This window comes from Sciurus carolinensis, chromosome 3 (assembly GCF_902686445.1).
Source record: "Sciurus carolinensis chromosome 3, mSciCar1.2, whole genome shotgun sequence".
Taxonomy (NCBI): Eukaryota; Metazoa; Chordata; class Mammalia; order Rodentia; family Sciuridae; genus Sciurus; species Sciurus carolinensis.
In genome coordinates, this window is record NC_062215.1 from 74,880,196 (window position 1) to 74,906,491 (window position 26,296).

The following is a 26,296-nucleotide window of genomic DNA, read 5'->3' on the forward strand; positions in this document are numbered from 1 at the left end:
ACTGATTCCTTTCAGGAGTAGAAATACAATAAAATTATAAATACTTGGCCATGAGAACAAACTGTTGGTGAAGTGGGAGAAATGTGATTTTGGGTTTTAGGTCCCAATAATTTAATGTTCTAATTGATGGATCCCCAACTTTTGGGAGTATTCAAATAACTTGGGAAATTTGGGAAAAAGATTTCAGGTCCTACCACGAGCATTTCTAGTTTAGTTGATTTTTATGAGAACAGCTAATATGCGTTTCTGTCAAGTTACTAGGTGTCATTCATCACATTGCTGAATACCACTTCAGTGGTTTGAAAACAAATCCAGGAAGCAAATTCAGAGCACAATTGTGCCTGGCTGAGAGGTGGGACAGGAATGTCAACTCCAGGATGATGTGACATTGAGGATAGCATTGTTGAACTGACCAGCATAGAACCTGCCCTCACTGAGGACGGTAATAAATTTTATTTTTAATTTTTATGTTGTTATAATACAAAAATATAACATTTAGAGATACAGCAAAAAAATTAAACATATCTCACAAAACAGGGATTGGGATATGGTTTAGTGGTACAGTATCTGCCTACCATGCACAAGACCCTATTTTTAATCTCAGTACTGTAAACAATTTTTTTAAAGGAAAAAACCCAAAAAAAGAAACAAAACCTCACAAAAGGAATATTCAGATTAATGAACTATTACAGGATAACACTCTTGCAACCACCTTGATCTAGAACTAGAACTAGGGATGTCTATCTATCTCTGTGTACTTAATCTCAAAGATTTGTTTTGATGCAATGTGAACTGGATTTTCTGTTATCTGTACTCAGATGGATGCTAATAAAGATGCCCTAGAAAGTCATCTGATTGTTATGTATATTTTTGTGATTGAGATTCATTATAAGCAATTCCTTCACAAAACACATGATAAGGAGTCTTTGATAAAATCTGGATTTTTATCAAACTTGTACATTGATTAGAAAATGAAATAAAAACATAAACAAACTATTGCATTGATTAAGATAACTGAGAAAAGTTAGTGTAAGACATTTAAGTAAAAGACTTCTAGCAGAATAAACAAGTCCAGTGGATCCTACCCAAATACCCCAGATTAGACATAGCAAGAATATTCATCATACAATGTGTTATTCAAAGACACAGTCATGTGCCTCCTAGTAGCATTTTGGTCAAGCATGGCCCAATATATGATGGTGGTCCCTTAAGAATATAAAGGGAGCTAACAATTCCTAGTACATAGTGAGATCATAACCCTGGTCATATTGTGGTAGACATATTCCTCACATGGTTGTGATGATGCTGGTGTAAACAAACCAATGGCATTCCAAGGCACATAAGGTATTCCAAGGCACATACACATAAAACACAAACAATTATGTATCGTAGAAACTGCTTGATAGTAAATGACCACATTACTGGCTTATGTTTTTGATGTACTATACATTTCATCATTATTTTAGAGTGTACTCCTTTTATTTATTAAAAAACATTTACTATGAAATAGTTCTCCATGTTATACCAGTAGTATCCTTATACATTTTGGATTTATTACATCTTTTGATTGTGCTGAGAGGCCAGTTGAGTGACTGAACTTACCATCTAGACTTGTGCAAATGCATCCTAAACTATTCCGCAAAGATCAAACCAACTATGATCCCCTTTTCAGAATGTGTTCTTGTTAAGTAGTATAAGACTGTATCTTACTTACTCCTGATTGTGACACATATTGCAAACTTGGTAGTAAACTGTCATTCACTAGACAAAAATAAAACATTAATGATCCTTCTCTTAATTCCATTGTAAAGGTTTTTAAGTATATAATTAAATACAATGAACTGATGATCTGAAGAAGCTCTTGTCTTTCCCCAAAGTATTAAAGATGTCAGATTGGTGATTCATTGAGATAACATTTTATAGGTGCTACTTAGACATAATATCAACTTGGACCTTCAAAGGAAATGATCAGCCATCAAGGATAAAAAAGAGATAAAGGGTAAAGTAGCTTCATTTCTCTATCACTTTTGTTGGACCCAATGGTGAGTTTAGATTTTTTGAAGCACTGTATTATTACAGAGCAAAAATATTCAAATTTCCTCCTTCCACCTTCATTGTTTTGATTGTCAAATAACATGGCCATTGTAATGGATCTGTCTTGCATTGATACAATATCCTAAATCTCCTTAAAGAGCAGAATATTTCTTTTTGGGGGTGGTGTACTAGGGATGGAACTCAGAGGCACTTGACCACTGAGCCACATGTCCAGTCCTTTTTTGTATTTTATTTAGAGACAGGGTCTCGTTGAACTACTTAGTGCCTCTCTTTTGCCTGAGCCTGACTTTGAACTTGTGATCCTCCTGCCTCAGCCTCCTGAGCCTCTGGATCACAAGTGTGTGCCACCATGCCCAGTAAAGAGCAGAATATTTCTATTGTTCATTTCTTGATGATCTATAGGTGCCCTAATAAAAGAAGAGGACTAGAGTGCTATTTAAATATCTAGGTAAAGACTCATTGTCCCCACAGGCATATGAGCTTGTAGTATGAACCATGGACATTCAGAAGGCATGCACATAGGAATCTCTTTCCTCCTGGATGTCTGAAAAATCCTGTGTTCTGTGCTTAAAATGATAGATACACTAGTTGGAATGTCAAAATTAGCTGAAGGGGTGATAATTTTGCCAGTGCACACTTTTATTAAGATTTCAGAACTACATGAATAAATATATTGGTCAATATGCAGTAGACAGGCTAGATTCAAATTCTAACCCTACCAAAATTATCTGTGTATCCTTGAGTCAGTGAATTAACTTCTCTGAGTCTGTCTCCTCATCTTTAAAAATGAAAGTAATATCAAGTATTTTAGAGTACTAGTGTGATGATAAAAAAGAGAACTGAAGCTTCGATATGGTTCCTTAGCATGAGAAATAGACCAATTCTGACACTTTCCATCTTCCCTTACCATGCAGATTCAGGGTGAAAAAGTCATGGGGATAATAATTGAAGGAACAGAGGTACAGGAATGCTTCAGATTGTTGCATCTAAAATTTGAATGTGCATATGCAAATGCAGCAGTTGTTAAAGTACAGGTTCTGATCTAATAGTTCTGGGTAGAAGTTCAGGTCTCACATTTCTAACAAGCTCCCCATGGAAACACCAAGTAGTTTGCGAGGATATGAGGCAAGAAAGGGAAGAAGAGGTTTTAATGCATACCCTGTCTGGGGCAGTTAGAACATGATAAAAGGAAAGGGAGGTGCTAAAAAGAACGAAAGGGCATTTCAAGGGGTACAACAGGGAATCCAGTAAATGATTTCTGCATTTCCCAGTGTCTTTTTTTTTTTTTGCTTTTATTATTTTCTTTCATTTTTTTGGTAACCAGGGATTGAATGCCCCAGCCTTATTTTATTTTATTTTTTTTACTTTGAGACAGTGTCCCACTAGGTTGCTTACAGCCGCATTAAGTTGCTGAGGTGAGACTGGCTTATAACCTTTGATCTTTTGCCCTCAGTCCTCTGAACCATTGGAATTACAAGTCTAATTCCACCATGACTGATCCCACTGTCCTTTTGAATATATCAAATTTTATCCATATTATGCATACGTCAATCAGGCCAGATGAGAGACCGGTATTTTCTTTTGTAAGCAGACACTCTAGACTTGCAGTAAATCGTATCCTTAGTATTATTTCCTGATGATCTGCAGCAAGTCCCTAGACAGTTGATATCATGCTAATTGTGTGTATGAACCCTGATTCCTGCATCGTTGCCAATTCTCATCTCCTCATGGATGGTCTTGTGACTACAAACTGAAAACCAACTTCCAAAGGCCTTCCTGGATCCTTAGTACTTTGTGACCACTGTGGCCCAAAGGGAGTTGGGGGTGGGGAGCATCCATGAATTCAGCACCAAAGGGAGATGCAAGGGCTTTAAGCCTCTTCGTCCATCCACAAGCCCTTGAAGCTGAAAATGCATTGACGTGAAAAATCAAATTCTCCATGGCAACAAAATTGTCATGCTAGAAACATACAATCTCAACTTACACCGGCAAACATCTCAAAAAAATATATTTGAGTGAGGAAGAAGGATTAAAATTTCAAGGGACAAATGGTAAACAAGACTGTTTGCGAACTGTATTTGGAAAGAAATAAAAGAGGATGGGGAAGAGAAATATAAACCTTTCCTCTCATGGGGCAAAAGATGTCTTTTCCTATTTGCCTTTTAATCATGTGAAGTAACTTAAATCCTTCCCCTCATTTTCAAGGTCTAAGCCACAGCTCAGCTCAGCGGCTTCATGCTCTGCCACCAGCTCCTATACTTCCCGCTGACAGTAAGTGCTTCTCAAAGCCCAGCTGACTTAATGCCCAGATCAAAAGCTTTCTTGCCACAAAACAAATCACATTTGACAAAGACAGATCCTTCCTAAGCCACAATTACATAGATTGACTTGGCAACCTAAGTTAATGGTGATCTGACCCCCAGCTTAATGTATTTTGTCATTTTTTTTCAAAAGTAATTAGTTCTCTTTCTTGCTATTCACTTTCTTCGTGTGAAATGAGATGGAGGCCAAAGGGTGTGTGGAAGGAAGAGAACAAAAATTCCATTTAGCAAATCCCCTCCACAGATGAGATAGCAGTGTAGAGACTATTACAGTTGGGTTTTAACCATTTAATCCCCCTCCTCATGCTGTGAACTTCCCAGATCTTGATTGGCACAGCAATAGCTCAGGTCAACAGCTGTTTCCAAGGGTGCTTTATTTATTTATTTTTTGTTGCTCAGAGGGATTAGTGTGTCATTGATGGAACTCATTACACTTGCTTTACTGAAGATGGAAGGAAGCTCATCTGCCATCTTTGCCCAGTATAGCCTTTCCTGTATTCTTCCCTTCAACTTTGGAATGGATCACTGCTTCTACCAAAGACAATTTACCAGCTAAGTATACTTTCTTCCTGAGTGTAGTCAGATGTGCGTTATTAAATACATTGAACACACTGGAAACAAAGTGTCCATTGATTATCCATGATCAATGTATCCCAATAGTTTCTATGCTTCCTGGGGGATTCAACAATTTTACATGTTGCCCAGGGACTTGAAGGGAACATTACATATGTGAACTAGTTCAGCAGTGATGAACTGCAATCATGCCATTGAGCACACTTGAGTCTATAGAGCTAGATGTAATTTTGTGAAAATCATGGGTTTTACAATTTAGATTCATCTTCAAGAGAACACCAGAATGTGTTGGGTAGAAAGTTGGATGGCATATAATAGGTGGAATTCATTAATTACTGTGACAAATGAACAAATGATTAAATAGAATGTGTTAAGAAAACGGTAAAAAAATTGAAAATTAATCAGTATGTCCTATCAATATCATCCTGATCCTCTTTTTATCAGATCAACTTAAAGAACATTTCATTCTCTAGACAGATGCAGTTATTATTGGTTTTTGTTATTTTCTGGTAGATTAGATCTCGGATCCTGTGAAGTTAAGTGTTAACTTAAAATTGTCCATCTAGTGGGGAAGATTAATCCCTGAATTTCATTATGACATAAGACATGGTGACAGTTGGTATAAACTGTCAACTTGATATGGTAAAGGGACACCTAAAGAAATGGTAATGTGTTATTTCTCATTATAGCTGTGAGTATGTTTGCAGAAAAGATTGGAATTTAAATAAACTGGTTGAGTGAGGCAGATAAGTCTTAAAGAATGTGAGTGGGCCCCATCCAATTCCTTGAATGACCGGATAAAATAAAAAGGCAGAGTAAAGGTGAATTTACTGTCTTTTCTGAAGTGAGACACCTATCTTCTCCTGCTGTTGTACATCAGTGCTCCAAATTTTATCCCTTGGACTCTGGGGATTGCATAGGCAGCCCCCAGATTTTCAGGTCTCAGGTTGAGAGTTACTCCTTTGGATTCCCAAATCCTCAGCCTTTGTGCTTACACTAAGTTACATCACTGGTTTTCCCTGGTTCTCAAACTTGTAGAACTTAACCTCCATATTCATGCAAGTCAATTTCCATAATAAATCTCTTCTTACATATCTATACATATCCTATTGGTTCTATTCCTTTGAAAAACCCTAATACGGACATTAGCCAGTTTTGTATCTAACTAGCAACTTATTCTAATATCCTATGCTTTTCCCTCAAGATATATCTGAATACCCAGTTCATCAAAACATTCCTTGAAGCTTCACCATCTTATTGTTTCCTTCCTTAATAAGCTGAGCAATTTTATGGGTTCATTCTGTATTTGTATAGGAGATATGATTTTAACCTTACTTATAATCATATGTTCACATCAAGTATTGCTCATATTCTCTTGGATTAAAAGAATGAATTTATATGTTGGCCCCTGCTCATTCAGAATCTTAATCCAGTTTAGAAGATATGGTTATGTGTGTATGTATGTGCATATGTGTGTGTAAAACCTGGTATTTGGATATTTAGAAGGGAAAAGGGTTTGATGTTAGGCAGTAGAACTGAAAGAGACAGATTCACAGTGCCCTCTTGTAGGAGAGAGAGAAATGAGACTAACTAAAGCAGCTCATTGCAATTGGACAATATTAGAAAATCTGTAGAGTAAAAGAGCATGTTAGGAGTTGAAGGGATGAGACGGAATACAATGAGATAGAGCCCTGGGTATTGAAAATAGCACAGGAAAAACACATAGTATACTCGCAGTAATTTTTCATTGATTTTCAAGGTAAGTAATGCTTTTTTGGATATGACACTGAAAGTATAGAGGGAAAAAAAAAGCAAAAATAAGTAAGTGAGACTATATCAAACTAAAAGCTCTGAATGGCAAAGGGAACAATCAACAAAGGGAAAGAAAGCCTATGAAATGGGAGAAAATTCTTGTAGATCATATGTCTTATAAGGAGTTGCTATTTAAAATATATAAGGAACACATACAATTGAACAGTGAAAAACAAATAACCCAATTAGAAAATTGGCAAAAGATCTAAATGGAGTTTTTTTTTTTTTTTTCCCAAAGAAGTCATTCAAATTAACACAAAAAGGTTCTTAATAGCATTAATGATCAAGGGAAGGAAAATCAAAACAAGGATGGCTAATACCAAACTGAAAGAAACAAGTGCACATTTTTGTGGAATCTAAAAATGTTGAACTCACAGTGGCAGAGAGTAAAGTACTGGTTTGTAGAATTTGGGATGGGGACAATCAGATGTTGGTCAAAGGATACCATCTTATATTTTTAAGAAATAAATTCTGAGGTGTACAATGGTACAACATAATGACCATAGATAATAAAACTCATGTACATAAAATTTGTTAAGAGCGTAGGTCCAATGTTCTCTTCATGCTCCATCCCAACTCTGCAGACACAAAGAGGTAACTGGGAAGTGATGGATATGTTAACTAACTGGCTGAGATAATCATTTTACAATGTACATACATTATTACATTATACCTCTTAAATATCTGCAAGTTAGTTGTCAAGTATACCTCAATAACACCAGGGGGAGAATCAAATGAACTAATGACAATGACCCCCATCTTTCCTTCTTCAAAGTAACAAAGTAGTGCTGACCCTCTTGTTAGGACAGTGGGTGGTGGGTAGTGGGTAAGATCATGGACCAGTAATAAGACTTAAAGGGTAAAGGTCTACTTTGATCACAGTTTTCCTCTCTGTACCATAAAATTTTCACCTTTAAAACAGGTATAATGATGACACCCACATGGAAAACAGTTGTGAAGACTGAATAGATATACCGTAAGGGCTTAGAACAGTGAAGCTTCTGGTCTGGTAAGGGACCAGTGTGTGATGGTTGTGATTTATATGCTGGTAGCATAAGCTGATATAAAAACTTCAATTCCTACACACAAAATCCCTGTTTTCAGGGAGAAGATTTTTGACATCTCTGAGGAAATCTGAGAGCATTGCAGGTTTCACACTCTGTGGTACTAAGTGCTTCTTGGGGTATATTTGTTCTTTCTCCTCATAAAATAAAAGGGAAGATTTAAAGGAGTCTATGTGGAAAAGGAGTGTTCAGGGCTATAATAACTTCTAGATCCTGAGAGTGAATGAACAGGATATAAGTCTAGTTTGAGAAGGAGAAAATTAAGTCTTTACTTTTACTGATATGTCCAATATTAATTAAAGTTATGAGTTTTTTCCCACAATGTATTAAATTTTTGCTTATTTATCCATTCATCTTACAAAATTCATTCTTAACATTACATAATCACTTATATGTTTTATACTAACATGTACAAAATATGCATTTATCTTATATATGTGTGTACATACATGTGTATATTACTTTATCCATTCATATATACAGGACCTTTTTATTCTTGAGTTCTGCATTTGAGGATTTAAAGGAATAGGGGTGGAAAATATTTGAAAATATTGCTTATCAAGTGAACATGCATAGGCTTATTTTCTTGTCATTATTCCCTAAACAATATAATATAACTGTTTACATGGTATTTGCATTGTATTAGGTATTATAATTAATCCAAAGATAAATTAAATTATATAGGAGTGTGCACACAGATTACATGAAAATCTACACCATTTTATCTAAGAGACATGAGTGTCCATAGATTTTGGTATGCACTGGAGTCCTGAAGCCAATCCCCCATGGATACTGAGAGACAACCATATACATAAATACCTCCTACTACATGTGTGCATGTGCATTTATCTACACCCAATCCTATGACTCTTACTTTATATATATTCAACTATTTGTTTATATTTGAATCTTTATATATGCATGCTCTGCTAAAAATACACTGGATAGCATATATATAGTTTATTTTATACATATATATATCCATGTGTAGAATTAATATTAAACAAAGTTATAATATCATTTTTACATTATTATCATTAGTGACATGTTAGGTATTAATTAGTATCACAGTTTTTGATTATTGTCTGCATTATCCATGTCAACTCTTTACAGATAGTGTTTTTGTCTATTTTGCCAACTCTCTGTCAGAGTTTTTGCATGATGCCTAACAAACAGAAGGTGCTCAGTAATCATGGAAGGATGTATTACCCATGAATTCATGCAATGTAGTAGTTGCACAACCCTTATTGTGTTCTAGAATCACTCAGAAAGCATTTATTTATTCACTTGATTGATAACTTCACTTGAATCTCATCCCAGTTAACTCAGATATTCAGGAGATAGACTCAGGCATTGCTCCCTGTAAAGTTCTTCAGATGATTCAAGATAGACTCAGGCATTGTTCCCTGTAAAGTTCTTCAGATGATTCAAATGTGCACCCCTGGGATGAGAAACAATGATCTAATACCCACTAGAATCTGAGTTTACTCTCCTCTGTGGGCAGGTTTAGGCCCCAGTGGAGGAAGGGGATTTGGTGTTGGAGGATGAGGTTCAGGCCAATGCATCCCGTCACTATGACTGCATCTTCTGCTCAACTTTCTGGATTTGGATGTTAAGAGAGCTGAGGGAATTGGAATTGTCCTCTACATACACTCACAGTGACCTTAGGCTGAGGCACCCAGACTCCCAATATACTGGAGCAGGACTATTATCTATTGGAAAGAGACACCTGCTCCTAGTCACTACCTATCTAATAAGGAAGGATTTGCCTATGACCAGGACCCACATTTCCCAGGAAATGCCCATAGATTGAATGGAATTGAGACAAACTATTCCAGCAAGCCCTGTTGGAAACTGTTAATCTCCCCACCTGTGTTTCTTCCTGAATGAACAGTGGGCCTCCTTGATCCACTCCCAGTTCTTTATCCTGCAGTGGGGAAGATCTTTTGGTTATACAATTCTTGTCTCTTTCTATACTTAATGTTGCAAAACAGGCCTTCTGAGGCTATTTCACAGATAAAAAGCTGAGGTCAACAACAGGTAAATGACCTGGAGAAACTCAAAGTAACTTGTAACTTTTTTAAGTATTATAGTCTGAACTGTAGTCTATTAATTTCTAACACTTTCTTTTTCTACTTCACCCTCTTTAACCTGTACTTGTGAATCAATTTGCTAATGTGGTGATTGTGAAAATGAGACTTAGATTCAGATTAATTAGGTTTGAAAACAAGCATTTACTTTTCTAGCAGTGTGATTTGGGACAAATCATGCAACTTCTCACAGTCTCAGGTACCCCACTTGAAAGTAAAAGATCACATTGCTTATTCTAAAACAACTCTGTTACCTATATCATTATTTAGGCATAATTATTCATAAAATGTGCAGCGCAGAATAATCAGCAAAGATCAGTATTATTACAAAATTCTATTAATATTTTTTCTGCTATCTCTACAATTGGCTATTCTTTTGCTTTTAGAATAATTAGGTCATCCCTTGGAATCCACAGGGGTTAGGTTCCACAGTTTTCCTCTGGTACCAAATTTCATGAATGCTCAAGTCCATGGTATAAAATGCTGTAGTGTCTTTGCATATAATCTATACGCATTTTCCCATATACCTTAAATTGTCTCTTTTATTTCTTACAATAACTAGTATGTTGTATGTGCCAGGTAGATTGTTGTTATCCTACACTGTTTAGGGAATAATGACAAGAAAAGAAAGGCTATACGTGGTCAGTACATAAGCAATTTTTAAAAAATATTTTTGAGTGTTCAAATATGGAAGAATGTATTCCTAAATGACTTTATCAAATAAATTAAGACTTCTAAATTACTGGTCCCATTATAATAGAAAACTTGTGAAATGCAGTACAAAATAAACAGTAAACATGGAAACAACTATAAATCAATCTCACTGTTGATGGAGATTAAAATTATAAACAAGTGTTTTCACAAATTAAATCTTTCAGCACTTAAAAATACACACTTAAAAATTACACAATAACCTATTAAAACATATGCTAGGATGCAAGGATTGTTCAACAATGAAAAATTTACTAATGGAGTTGGTCTTAACATATTGATGAAACAATACTCAAGAAAAATCAATATAAATTAAAATATCAGACAGTCTTTTGAAATTGCATAATTTTTCTCCACCTACAAGAAAGCTTATAATATTAATCAGTTATTCCTATATTATCAGATAATTTTTAAAACTGAAGTAAGTCAAATATCACTTTTTCTATCTTTATATCTCTCATATACATTATAAAACTCAACACCCCCATATAATTAAAGCATATACGTTTAGACATTTAATATCATATTTGTTAAGGGCATTTTCCACCAGAGATTAGTTCCAGGTGTCTACCCTGACTTTTATTGGCACTCGTAAAGTTACATACTAGGTACTTATCCACAGTTATCTCCTGCTAGTAAGATTATAGATTATTTGTGTTCTTACTTTGAGTTGATATTTTGAATATTCTTAAAGACAGAACTATTTATTTTATAGTAAAATTAAAGTTGAAGATTTTTAATAAACTTCATTATTCTATAAACTTTGTATTGTAAAGACATGTTTTATAGCTGTTTATGTTAGATACGCAAAGTATAAAATAAAGCGAGTTCTTTTTAAAAGTAATCTTCACAAAGGCCTCATAATAATAAAAGGGATTCTGTGCTTTGGAGGAACATGGGTCAGCATACTCTGGATGTACATTATGTGATGGGAAGTATGGCTAGATTAGATTTTAACCCTTCTTCTTCCACATCTTCTGAACACTGCCTTTGGACATGAATCCAGTATACAAAAAGATCACTTTTTCTCATGGGTTCATGGTGTTCTTATTTAGCACTTGATTTCGGGATTTTTCTCCTTCTACCTACCAACTCTCCAGTTGAGCTGAGCTGGGCTGGGAGTACCAGTGAGGTCTGAGGAGCTGGAAAAAGCCATTGGAGACAGCAGGGATGCTAATGGGTCATCACAGTTGTCTAAAAGAGAAAGAGAGAGAAAAATAGATTAGATTGCATTAACAAGAAGTATTCCATGAAGAGGCCAATCATGACATTAACTACCATCTTTTATTAATCACTTTCTCTGCATAAAGTCAGGCATCATTGCTTTCTTGTGTTAATGCATCTAATTCTCACAACAGGTATGAAGGATAGGTGTAATTTCCTTTCACAGATGAAAATGATGTTCAGAGGTGTCATGTAGGTTGTCTATAGTCACAAGACTCACTTAGGAGTGTCACATCTGCCTAGGTAGGTCTGGCTTAAAAGCCCAGCTACCCCATCCTTTCCTTTAATTGACCATTTGAGCAAAGCATCAATTTACTGCTCTTATTCAATGAGAAGGGAGACTATTATAGGGGTAAATAATATTTATTCTCCCATCTTCAGTCCCCAAGTTCTCCTATAGTAATTTTATTTAGAGGAATAAGATTGTTTTGAATAGCTTACTCTCTGTGAATGTCACTGGAAAATAAGTTACTTATCTTAATGGCTCATTTATATTCCATAAAGCATTTTTTATAGTCTTGAATTTGATATTCACTTCAATAGTTACCACTTCAGGCATCTCTAAATGTTATAAGATGTTTTCTTTTTCTTTTTCTTTTTTTTTTTTAACTTTTTAAAATTTTTGTGGTGCCAGGAATTGAACCCAGGGCCTTGGGCTTACAAGGCAAACACTCTACCAACTGAGTTATCTCCCCAACCCCAGATAAGATGTTTTCTAAGGCTTCATGTTTGATAAAATCCAAATATTAGACAGGTGAAGCCACAGGCTTAGACATGGTCCTGACTCCATAGATATGTCCCTCTAGGTTGACACAAATGCCATGACCATCCAATTTTCATATAGAGGATCCTATCTTTTACATGCAGAATATTGATGCTTTGATTAGAATGCTGTACTCTCCAAAACACGTATTGGGATTTAATTTCCATTCAAGCAGTGTAAACAGGAGGAACCTTTAAAAGATGATTAAACTAGGAAGACTCCATTCTCATAGATGAATTTTATGCCTTAATAAAAGGGCTTTCTGGAATATGATCTCCTACACTCTTGCCTTCTACCATATGATCACACAGTAAGTAGCTCTTGTTAAATGCTAGAAACTTTATACATGACTTTCCAGTTTCCAGAAAAGTAAACCAATAAATGTCTATTCATTATAAATGACCTAGTCTCGTGTATTTTGCTTTAGGAACACAAAACTGGCTGGAACAATAGATTGTCTTAATCTTAATCTTATAATTAAAATAAATAATCCATTTATTTGTTTGTATCTTCCACTAGATAATACTCTTTGTGGTTGTCTAGCAAAGAATCTGTCACATAATAGACCCTTAAGAAAAGTTTGTGAAAAATGTGTATGGTGAAAGATGAAGGAAAGAAGGAATAGAAGAAAGGATCAATCAATCATTCATCAGCCTCACAGTACCAACATTCTTTTCCTGTTTTTTTTTTAATCCATTATGTACAAAATTGATCTTGTAGAACATTGAGAAATGATTCCACGAACCCTAGACATACCTCATTCAAAACGAAATAAAAAAGTGCTGTTTAGTTTGAAGGTAAACTTCTTAGAAAGCTTGATATATTTTTAAATAGCATTTACATTGACTCATGCTTGATTTTCCAGCAAATTCTTGGAGAGCTACATTTCACCTAATTGCAGGAAAATGAATTAGAAACATAAGAATTAGACTCTTGTTTGTTAAGAGTGCTAAAAAATCAACTGGCAAGGTATATTCTGAGTTCTCTTCAAACAGAAATGTTTGAAAAATATTTTGAGATATTTGACAAACATAAGACAGCACCAGATCCTCACTGAAGGAAGAACATAGAAGTCACCACATTGACACCTCTGTAGTTATGGTCACTCTGTGAACAGAAAGCAAAGCATGTGACTGCTTCACTCTGGTATAAGATGTAGATGATAAATGATGTTTGCTCACCTCAAAGTACTTGCTTAAAAAGACAACATTTTAAATTTATTTATATAATAGGAAATGATTTCAACATAATGTGGATCTTGCATCTGCTTACAACTCTTATCATCAAGACATATCAGATAAATACAGAAAAATGAATCTTCCATGGATATTCCAAGCACACACACACACACACACACACACACACACACACATACACACACACGTACACAGAGTTATCAAATATCAACACAGCATTTGAAATTTGCAGCTGTGTTATGGGCTCCCTCCATTGACCTCTGCAGTTATCCCTATCGTCCCATTGCAAAAAACACATTTCTATAACTTTGCAATATCTCAAGTCCTTCAACAAGAAAACTGTGAATCTTTTAAAGTCAAAGAAACATATTTATTAGAGCATTTTTGTATTTCTTAAATGTTTAATATGCATACAATTGTGCTATCATTTTATTAGGTCATTATAGTCTTTCTATGTGTCATTGATGACTTCTAAGTATTGTGCTCTTAACCCTATTTTACCTTAAGGCTTTTCTTATAAGATATTTAATTGTATAATTAATCAGTTGTATTTATAAATGCATGCTTATTGCAGCAGAATAGATTATACTTCTGTAGAAATTTCAAGTGAACTCAAGTCACACATCACTCAAGAAACAATCCTAGAGTATAATTTTTCTCCTCATATTATAGTTGTCCTTGGATGAAAATTTCAACTATTAGAGTGCCCATGGAATATTAGAAATATGTGACATGATCATTTAAATTTAATTCAGTGCAAATATCTATAAGATCTGATGTTGTGTTTATCCTCAGGGAAATATTAGGGACATAGTTGAGTGAAAAACTTTCAAATCTTATAGGGCTCATAGGTCTTTGAGAACTATAAAGATGTGAACAAATAAAGTGATGGAGAAGTTTAGGAAATTTTCACTAATAATGGAGCGCAGCTACTAAAATTGGTACTCTCTGTCTAAATATTCAGGTCAGTGATCTTTGCCTTCTCCTCTAACCCTCTGCCCTACCCTCCTTCACAAGGCACTGGCCTTAGGGTGGACTCAGCTTCTGGGGCCCAATGGTCTCATGTCAAAGCTTCCATGCCTTCTCCTTTGAAAACAGATTGCACTGAGTCTCAACACCTGGGATTCATGGTTCCATTTCAGAAATGGGTAAATTCATTAAACTCAGTCTATGCTGAGGGAAAGACCTTAGCATACACCCTATGCATTTCAACAGTGACTTTGCGAGAACCTATCTGAACTTTAACTCATTATTTTAAATATGATGAGTGGAAAATTTTCAAATTAGAAAGGAAGAAAGATGATCTTGCTCTCTATCTACAGTAGAGTAGTCCTCTCCCATCTCTATGCCAAGTGAACTAAACTAATAACCTCATCTAAAAGAGACTAGAACATGACTCTTCTCAAAATACACTTGGTCATTGGTTCTTAAGAGTTTACCAAATAAGCATCCTAAATCTAAAAGTGGGTATGATTTTAGACAGCATTCCTGTTCTTACAGCAGAAATGACCCAGTATATGTGAAAACAATAATTAGGTTTTATTTTATTTTGTTTTATGATTTGGCATAACCTGGGTTAGTGGGAACTATCCAGGGGTCTAGAACTAGGAGATCCTGATTCCTAGATTTTAACTTCCATTGTCTGTAAATAAAGAATCATCTCTACCATATCCATTCAGAGAACCATTTTAAAGATGGAATTAGAATAGATGAGGAAAAAAAAATTCTTGTAAAGTATGAAGCCCAAAATGAGAATAGAAAGTGGTATATGAAATGCTGATAATATCTTGCTGCAATTGAGAACAACTATTTTAACAATCTTATTTCTGGAATCTCAATTTTGTGCCATGAAACCTCTACGAGAATTGGTGTCACAGATAGCTCTTTTGCACTAAAGGCATACAATGATCCAGATGAGCAGGAGAAGATGAAGCAGAGGGAAATGAGAGGGCAAAGGATCACAGAGCCATTCTCCTCTCATGGATCAGCGGCCTCCTGGAGGTTGGCTCAACATCACATAGAACACATGGCAGGGAAGGAAGGAAAGGAAATACCATCTGCTCCACCACTCCTGCATGTTTCCAATAAGCAAATCTATGTTATCATTCAGTTTCAGGTTCCACTAGCATCTCAGGCTTCTGACAGTGAGTCTGTACCATGCTAAATCCATCACTCTCTCCTCCAGAAGTGTGTGTATGTGTTTATTTGTATTTAGAGAGAAAGTTGAAAATGTGAAGAAACTGTAGTCCAAGGTGTTGAACCTGATATTCAGGGACTAAACATCAGGTTTCCCTCTTGCCCACTTCCAGTGGGACCACTTAGAATAGACCTTAAATATTTTCTGAAGAATTGCTTTCAAGTAAATTCTTGGCCTTTGGTTTCTTGGGAGTTTTAAAAATGGTGGAATGAGACAGACATCATTACCCTCTGTACATGTGTGATTACATGAATGTATGAATCTGCATTGTGCACAACAGTAGAAATGAAAAGATGTACCCCATTTGTGTACAATGAATCAAAATGCAGTCTGTAGAAATAAAAAATAATAATTAAAAAAAAAGAAAGTAAAGAATTGCTTTCAAGAAAAAAAGGATTTTCCAAGAAATCATGGATTCATTGATGTAAGTGAGTATTTTCAAAATGAGTTCTCAAAAATCTTCTTCATGGGCCTTTTCTGCCAACATTTAGATGAAATTAAAAGGCAATTTTCAAAATGCAAACCCTGATTCAAACGTGATTTATGATTCTCCATTTTTTTCTTCAGAAAATAACTGCAGTGCCATCTTTAGTAGTTTTCCTTATAACAAAAAGGCCCCTGCCTGCTGCACACTATTCTTGTGCAGATAAATACTCATACCTGTGGCTGAGACTGAGGCACCTCGACTTTTTCAGTTCAGTAGCCATTTATGCAATTCCAGTGTTATTTGCAAATAATCTAGCCTTGTAATCATAGAATAAAAGAATATCAGGACCAGAAGTCACATCTACATTTGTTAAATCTAATTCTTTGTTTCACAAATGAGGGGATCAGGTTTAGGGATCGGACCAGACTGTCCAGGATTATACAATGTAAACCAAAACTCAAGTTCACTCACTATCTCCTGGTGACCACAGGGTCAGTTACCTGCCTCCCTTTCCTAAGGCGGGTAACCATTAGTTATATTACTCTTCAGAAAAAATGTTTTATTAGGTGACTTTTTTTTTTATTTTGTTTTCTGTGAAGGGAAAGACATTGTCTCATTTCCTGGACCACAAGTAAACATTGACAAAGGATAGTCTGTCACCTTCTAAAATATCTGAATCTTTCTGTGTCCCTTATGTCTTTCTTCATTACATTCTCCTAAGTCCCTCTTTTCTCAAAGGCAAACAGATAAAAAAGGAAGCACTAAGGGAAAACAAACAAACAAACAAAAAAGGGTAAGAATAGAAAAATAAATGAGACTTATTGTGATTGCATATGAATATTTGCATGGATACTTAAGCACTTTAGTATTCCAATCTAAAGAAGTGGGGATAATTTGTTCTTTAATATATGTATACAGTTCAATGCTAGAGGTCTTCTTTCACATTAATTAAAAGATAAAGGCACACACAAAAAAGAAATCTGAGTAATTACGATATTTACACAGCTTCCTAGAAATTACTATTGACTCTTTAAAATGATTGCACGTTAAGTAACATTTTTTGTTGCCAGCATATATTTTTATTCATTATTATTAAAATACCAATTGAGTTACAGATGGTGCTGAAGTGAAATTGTGTGTACTGTCTTGATTACCACAGTAAATTGTCTGTATATGGGGATTTGGAGCTTAAAAGATTCACTTGTATTTATAGGTAAGATAAAATTCCTCTTAGCATTGCACACTTAATGGCCTACTTTGTTTAAAAGACATAAAGCATGCATTTTGTTGAGTGCCTACAATGGTGCTTAGAAGTGATAACTCATGCTTTTAGATCCATTTATTTTCCCCCTTGCTACCTATAATTTCACTTAGCAAACAACAAAAATAAATACTACAATATTACACTTGAATATGACCCTGTCCCCCTTTTCCACAATGTAACTTCAAAAGATAAATTGCTTCATAATGAGCAGGCCAGAAAACAATAGCTCTCTACATTAAGTCATGAAAAGAAGGTCAGATCATTTCTATACTGATCTTCCTCCCCAAATCTTTACAACACTTACTTTTTGACCATCTCTTGGATATTCATGATGAGACTTTTTGCCATGCTAAGATAGAATGAAGTCAAAAACAGAACTGAGCTCAAGAAACCAAGCATCTATGTTTTTTAATAAAGAAGAGGTTAAGCAGCTAGTTTAGTGGTAGAACTTATGCTTAGCATGCATAAGTCATTGGATTCAATCCCCTCATGAAACAAAACAAAACAACAACAAAATGCCTGTGTTTGTTACAATAACATGTAAATAACATTTGGACAGGAATCCAGGGGTCCTGGACTCCCTCTGCCTGCACTGGAAATATGTCTCATTTTATCTCTCTGTATTTTAGATCCCTCAACTGTAAAATGACAGCAATTACTGTTCAGTTGTTCCTTAGTATACTTTAATTAAGCATATCGTAGGTGTGTCAGAGTTTCCCTCAGTTTCCATACAGTGGAAGGCTTATGGAAACATTCAGAAGAGAATAAGTCCTATCTTCAGATTAACAAGAGGGTTCTGGAATTCTTTTCAATCAGTCAATGAAATTCTATTCCATTTTTTAGGAATTATCTGATCTGGAGTAATTAACCTTCCCTTTTAAGTGACTTCCTAGGGTTACATCATGGTTAAACCCAATAAGCGTCCTGACAAACTCCTGGTGCAATTCTTTATCTAGGTGGTCAGCAGTTCCTGAAGCAACAGGACAAGGGAGACCATCATCCATAGTGTGTGGCTGAGGGCTCAGATACATTCCTATGTCTAGTCACAGGCCAATCAGCATTGAAACTGGAATTTGAACCAAAGTCTGTGTGACTCTGCATATTGCTTATCTCAAAACCTGCTCCAGATCTCTACAAAGATAGGCCTTTGTCACAGACTGGCAGGAACAGTCTCCTGTTGAACTGACTACCTTGTGTGAATATTGCTCTTCTCAATTGTGAGGAACATTTGTCCATGGATCCAAGAGTTAGCTCAAACTCACTGGCTCTCAAATAACCTTTCCCTCTTGTATTAAAGATTCCCCACCCCCTTTTTTTTCCCATACTGCCATTGATTTTTGCTTTGTTTTGTTTTGATTTTCAGGTAAGTGTATCTTGTTCAGATCACACTGTTTTGTTTAGTTGTTTTCTGTTTCTATCTTTAAATATAATTTATCACTGACTAACTCAATTAAAAAATGTTTCTTGAATCCCTCATATGTGAGACACAAAATGTGCTGATTATGTGGGGAATAAGAAAGGTCATGCTGAATTTGGATTCTCCCCTGCCACCAAGAACTTAGTATGTGGTACTACACATGTTCAATAAATCTTTGTTAAATAAAAGACTCAGGTCCTATCAGGTTTATTTGCATCTTTTTCTTTAGAAAGATCTCACAAATTTAGGCTCACATTTTTCTTCTTTCTAACAATTTGATTCTCATTTAGGTTTTTCACATATATTATGATGTTTGCAGTAGCCTTCTCAGGTGGACAGCAAGCTACCTGAGACCTTTCCTTTTAGAAAACTGCTTTCAATGTGTTTCCTGAAAAAAAAGGCATGCAAACCTTAAGTTTGACCTCCAGAGGTGACACCATGAGGATGAAAGAGTAAAGAGTTGTTGAGTCCCTGCTAGGACAGGTCAAAGCCTTGATGGCATCACACCTTGACCAAAGAGAAAAGTCCAAAGGGCTGAGGTCAGTAGTCAGGGGTCTGCTGCTGAGAAGGCTGAGGATCATGCCCCCCAAAGCATGGTACTGATGGCATCTAAAATCAAACAAGACCAAGTTATTAAAACCATAAGGTTATGAATGGTCCTTACTAGTTTAACTAGATTAGCTAGAGAACATGGAAAATTTGTATTAGGGGGTAGAACTGGTGAGATTCATAGATGAAAAGAATTAGAAAATTCTGGAATATGAGAAGCTGAGAGTAGTGTCTAGATTACTTTCAAGCATTTTAGAGATATCTGATAAGAAAAATAAGTCTTTGAAAAATAACATAGAAATTTACCTTCTTAAAAGTTGTTTCCTAAATTCAACTCTGCTTCTGTACAACCCTATCTTCCTTATTCTCACCTATCAACACTGCATAACACACACACACACACACACACACACACACACACACACAGCATCAAGAAATACTGTGCCATATCAGGTTTAAAATATTTTGCAATTTTAAACAAGCTAAATAATTGAATAGATGGGATATGAATGATAAGATTGGGAAAATGGGAAAAATATAAAAGATAAAAAGTTTTAAAAGTTTATGGGTAGAGATGATTTCTTTTCCCTTTAAAAAGTGAATAGTTCAAATGATTATGTGTGGAATATTAATGTGAAGGAAGGAAAAGAGACAGTGGAAGAATTGTAAAGATAGTGTTTCTTTCAATTCAGTCCTCATCAGAGTTGAGAATTTTTCTTCTATAACTGTGTCTTGTGCAGTAGATATCTATTCTTTTTCTGAATACAACAGACTAAACTTCCAATAGCTAATCATGATCCTTCATTGAGTGGTTCTAAATTACACTAAAAATCTTGGTTACTCAGGAAACCATGATCTTAAAGTGCAGCTCAATCAATTCATACAGTCATAAAATCCTCTTCATCTTACATGGATCTAGGCATAGTATCCCTAAAAGAAACACTGAAATCTCTACATGTCACAATCTGTTCATTGAAATTGATGAAAATAACTGGTTAAAAAGACAGGGTTGAGTAGAGGGCTGGCCACCTGGCTGATAGCATCATCAGTGATGACAATGCCAGTCATTTATGAGTGGATGTGATAAACATGTACTAAAAGTTTGAACAAACATTGATATTTATTGGTCTCTGTAGATGAGAAAACAATAGCAGGCCAAAGACAGAGAAGTGATCCTCACATCATGTATGTGTGCCTGTGTGTGCTAGGGACTCTAATGTACTTTTAAAGAGCCCAGACATTGGAATCCAGGTCATTCTGAATGCAGATCTCGACTGTGCATTAAATAATTATATATCCTTTGAGAAGCTATTTAGTCCCAATTTTCTCTGTGTATATTGGGAATTGGGAACAAAAACTATTTATGAGATTTCCATGAGGACAATAAGAGACAATTCATATAAAATATGCAAGTGATTGGAACACAATTGTATATACATTAGTTTCCTTCATGTTTAAAAATAATGTTTTCTGTCTTATATTTAGGCACAACATCTCCAACTGCAGATGTTATTTTTGAAAAATGATGGTCCTTGTAACCTCTACTGTATCTTTTAAAGTTTGTGCAGCTGCATGGTTTTAACAATTTATCATCATTTTAAAATTCATAGAATAATTCTTTATTCTGCTTAGGCATCACTTATACTCCAAGATGAACAGAGCACAATTCCAAGTGTTACTGTATTGTTTTTTTCTTGTGTACAACAAGCAATCACTTAAGCACAGTATTTGGAACGTCTTGCTTTGCGATATCTAGTCTGGTGATTCTTAAGGAGAAAAGGAAGCATGGCTAACTTGTAGCAATACAGAAGATGAGGCAGGGTAGGACCATCTTTGTAGCCCATATATATATTTTAAAATGTAGACATATTTAAATAATTCACAATATTTTAAATTTTAGATACTAAGCTTTAAAAGTAGGAAAACATTACTTCATGCAAGAGGTACACATCATTTTTTTTTTTTTTAGGAAATTTGGGTCTTGTTTCACTGCAAAGAATGGATTGTGGGGGGGTATGTGGGGCGGGGAGTGTGAATAAAGGCAGCATGGTATTGAGGGTGAAAGACTGGCAAGAAGAGTCAATCAGTAGATATAGAAATAATAAAGAATATGTAATAAAGGCTGAACTCAAAAAATGACAATATGAATGGAAAGAAGGTAAGAAAATCTAGCTATATTTTGAGAATAATCATGACCTGGTGAACTGTAAGGGAGATATAATTGAAGGATTTTTTCAAGATTTCTGGTTTCATTGATGTTCTGTTTTGTTATTTCAGAGAACTGGGAAGTTCTCAAATCCGTTTCTAAAATTTACAAATCTTTAATTTCAGCAAAACAGAAGTGATGAATGGTCACATATTTAAACAACTGTGAAATCATAAAGTTCCTGATCTATCTTTAAATGAATGAAACAAGTATTATCATGAGACTGGACACCATATATACATATGTTTTTGTTTATAATCAGATGGCAAGCCATAAGACATTATAAGGTGAAGTTTTCTTAATTGTCCAAAGACAGGTGAGCAATGAGTTCTATATTTAGGATAATGAAAAATGACATTGATCTGAGGTTGGTAGTTTCAGTTTCTAGGTTTTACTGTGACCAGACTCTTGGTTATTTCATCCTCTAACACTCCTAATTTCTCAATCTGTGCTGAGATTTGACAATCTATTGGCAGATTTGGGGAATGCTGGGTTCCAGCACTGGGACCCTCCATATTTGATAGCCCTCTGTCCCTCCCATTCTATTGCCAACCTACCAACTCTTACTCACCATTCAGGATTAAATACTTCAGAGGTGTCTCCAAACAAGAGAACCCCTTTGTCCTTTTGAGATCTTTCGTGTCTTGTACTCCTTCCACTAGGAGGACCAACCCAATGATGAACATTCATTTGGAAGATGATGTCAACCTAGTGACTTCTCTTTGAGAGAAGACCCTGTGTTATTCATCATCCTGTCTCCATTGACTTTCACAGTGAAGACCAACAAGCAGTCACTCAATAATTATCTATCAGATAGAATTTTAAATAAGTGTAAAACAATCTTAAATTAGGACTAAAGTCTAGGTTGGAACTAGGCAACATTGGAAAATATCTGAGCAATAATTATCTCATTTGCCTGAATCACATAGGGGAGTTAAAGCAACACTGTGCATTCTGGAAGATCATATTGATGAGATTGTCATTATCATTCCTTAAATATCTAAGATGTATAAATACCTTCTTTATTTGGTCTTTGCAAAAATAGTATCAGGCAGGTAAGACAGTTGAGATAGTGGCCGAGATAAGGAAGCATGAGTATTCAGGTCTCACAGTATTACCTGGGGAGGCAAAGACATATTCTCTCCTAAATATTTATCCCAGACGCCAATATCCTTTCATTTTAAAGTGAAGAAACAAAGTAGCTGAGGGTGTGAAAGTCAATGAGCATGTAAGTCACATGGAGTAGAAAGAGAAGGTCACCTGGGTGACACCATCACCCTGCTTGTACATTGGTTGCTGTATTGACTAGCCTGGTAAATTTAGGCAATTGAAATCCCTCCTCTGCTTCAGTATCCCTCCCTTCCTCTTTGGAATATAAACATGATGATACTTGCCTTTCTTCCTCCTGCCAAGGGGATCATGATGAATGAGAATAATCATGAACCACCAACAGTGCTTAGCATGTAGAAAATGCTCAGTTAATATTAACTCTAACATTGTAATTATAATTATCCAGTAAACCTCTATAAATATTTTTGAGTAAGAATACAATGTTTAGGAAGTGCATACATTTGGATCCTAAAGCTGTAACATTAAAATACTGTCAATTTGAATAGCCATTCCCACCAAAATTTACCAATATGCCTCTCTCTTGTTCTGGATTTCTGTATTTGGAGGATGGGAGAAAATTATTTATTGACCAGTGGTGGCCAATAATCTGCCATGGGTGATTCCCCCTCACCCACTGGTTCTGTTTGATCTGTGATGGATAGATCTAGTTTATGTATTTTTTTAAAAGAATATTTTCTAGTTTTGTTTTCTTACTGGAAATAAGGGAATTGGGCAGAACCCAGGGTTAAATCACAAGTCTATCCTTTCTGCTTTTGTCATTATTTAATATACCATTGCTCCAAAAAATATTTCCAAGATAAAAGACCATAGAGAAGACTGTAATGTATTACATGGAGGTAAAAATTAACTATCAGAGATCCTCAGATTATCAGATTTCAATTTTGGAGATACTACTTTACACAATAACTAAAAAATCCTGTGTGTAATTTCCTAAACCAGACTGTGTTGTTCTCACATTTGTTAAAACTCTGCACACTGAAAAAAGTTTGCATGTCAAAAGAGGGCAAGACCAGGTTCCAACACACAGTCTACTTCATTAATTGCACTGTGGTCCTGAGAGCACACCCATATAGGATCCTTCAGGACTCTATGAAATGATCTACCAAGCATTCAAGTATAATGATTTTTTGAGACATTTCAGGCCTCTAGATAGTGATTTTTTGGGGACAAGCTAAAAATAAAAGCTTATTCCAGGCAAAATGCTACAGCATGTTCCACTTTTTCTTGTAAAATACTCTTCTTGCTCATCCTAAATTACAATTGTGATTCTTAAGCAAACGTTAGCTATAGCTATGAAGACATAAAATGCTATAAATGTTATATGTACATGTCCAGGTATTCAGTTCTGTAATTTAAAAGCATCAATAAAGTTTAAGTTGTATTCAGAGTTTGCAAATCTGTCACGGTCAGATGAGTTCAATTTCCATTTTTCCCTCACCCAACCCTTCAAATTATGCATGAACAGATTAAAAATTGCAGGAAAATATATTGCATTGTGTTCACTAAATATTTTCCATTTTGGAGAAAATCTTTAGCAATCAAATAACATGAGAAAAGACACACTGGAAAGCAATTATAACCCCAGGAAAATTTCATTTTATTGCTGAAGACAGAAAGTAGTGTATTTCAAAACTGTGAGCAAAGATTAATGGAGATGAAGGGAGTGGTAAGTGGCCATGAACCAAGACATTTAACTTTAATGTCACTACAAAACATGAGAAGTCATCATTTTAAGTCTCAATAACCTCAAACTGAAATGCATTCATTGCTCTTTTTTTCCTTCCTTTTTTAAATCCATTCTACAATATATTTTTGCAAGTTGAATGGTCTTGACAAGAAGTTTGCTTGAAAGTTTTTTTTTTGTTTTTTTTTTTTTTTTCCCTGAAAAAGGTTAAGTTTAACTTTGATGACAGCATAGCTTGGAAATCTCCTGCCATGCATTTCCTCCAGGCAAGAAGGCAAAGGATTTTCACTTTTCCTGTCAGCTTTATCTCTGTCTCAAGTGGTTAGGAGTCAAGACTTGGAAGAGAAAAGAGAGAAAGAAGAAAATAAAACCTTCAGTGCATAGCATTGGTTTCAGAGTGGCAGACAGACTGTTTCAAGTGCATTTGGTTGAACTAGGTCACAGAGTCTCATTCCTTAGAATCCATAGAATGTGTTAGGAAGGGGTTCTGGTTTCTTTAAGTGGAATTTTAATTTGGAGTAAGTTTAGTATACTAGGAAGATGTGAATTCATACCATTAGACATGAGACATTATATTTACCATAAAAACTTGGACTGAATCTATATGAATACTGAAAAGTCAGAAAAAAATTCAATTATGTGCTCATGTCTGATATCTATTTATATTTAAACAGCAAAGTTTTTTTTTTTTTTTTTTTTTTTTTTTTTTTTTTTTTTTTTTTTTTCTGCCTATACCCAGTACTTTCAAAAGAGGTGCACCTTGATAAAATCCCTAGCATGGTCACCTCCCTACCAACCATGGTGATATCTCACCCCATTCCAGCATCTACCTGGCATCTGTCACCTGTTACTGGAACAGGCACTTACTTTAGATTTTCTAGTGTTCTCCCTGGGACAGGGCTTCTCAGACTTTTTTGCAAGTATGAATGATCATGGTAACATGCAGATTTTGACATAGGATCAAGATCCCAGCTGTCTTTTTTTTTTATTGTAAACAAATGGGATACATGTTGTTTCTCTGTTTGTACATGGCGTAAAGGCATACCATTTGTGTAATCATACATTTACATAGGGTAAAGTTGTTTGATTCATTCTGTTATTTTTTCCCTTCCCCCCACCCCTCCCACCCCTCTTTTCTGATTCAAGAGCCATATTTGGATCAATAAGACCCCAGGGCACTGGAGGCCTCTATCCTCTGGCTTTTCCCTACTTTACTACTTAATTAAAATACCCCCACTGGCCAACTTAGACCTCTGGAATGTATAAAACCCTTATAATAGCACACAGAGAATTTGGTAATTGTGCCCAGTCTCATGATGGAGGGAAAAGAGGTGATAAATGAGAAACAGAGATTTTAAGCATTGCATTATATGAACTATTTGCCTTTCCATTTCAAACTATCCTGCAATGCAGTCCAGGTCTGTCCTGTTTGGTTGCTATCATCACCATTCTGATAGCACTTAGCATTTATTGAGTTCAGACCTGTTGCTACAGGTGATTTACATAAACTAAGTCATTTAAGGATGCCTTATTGTCCTGATTTTATGGAAAAAAAAACAACAACAACAACTGAGCATCAGGGTATTTAAGTAACTTGCTCAAGATCACAAAG

General features: G+C 35.3%; 1 protein-coding gene across 1 annotated transcript in view; it reads right to left on the bottom strand.

Annotated features, from left to right (window-relative positions):
- Positions 1-26,296, bottom strand: part of Cntnap5 (contactin associated protein family member 5) — a 772,002-nt gene that overhangs the window by 582,067 nt on the left and 163,639 nt on the right. The window contains exon 2 of the mRNA XM_047547046.1: positions 11,716-11,820. Within this exon, the coding sequence (XP_047403002.1) occupies positions 11,716-11,820 (105 nt within the window). The remainder of the gene's footprint in view (positions 1-11,715; positions 11,821-26,296) is intronic.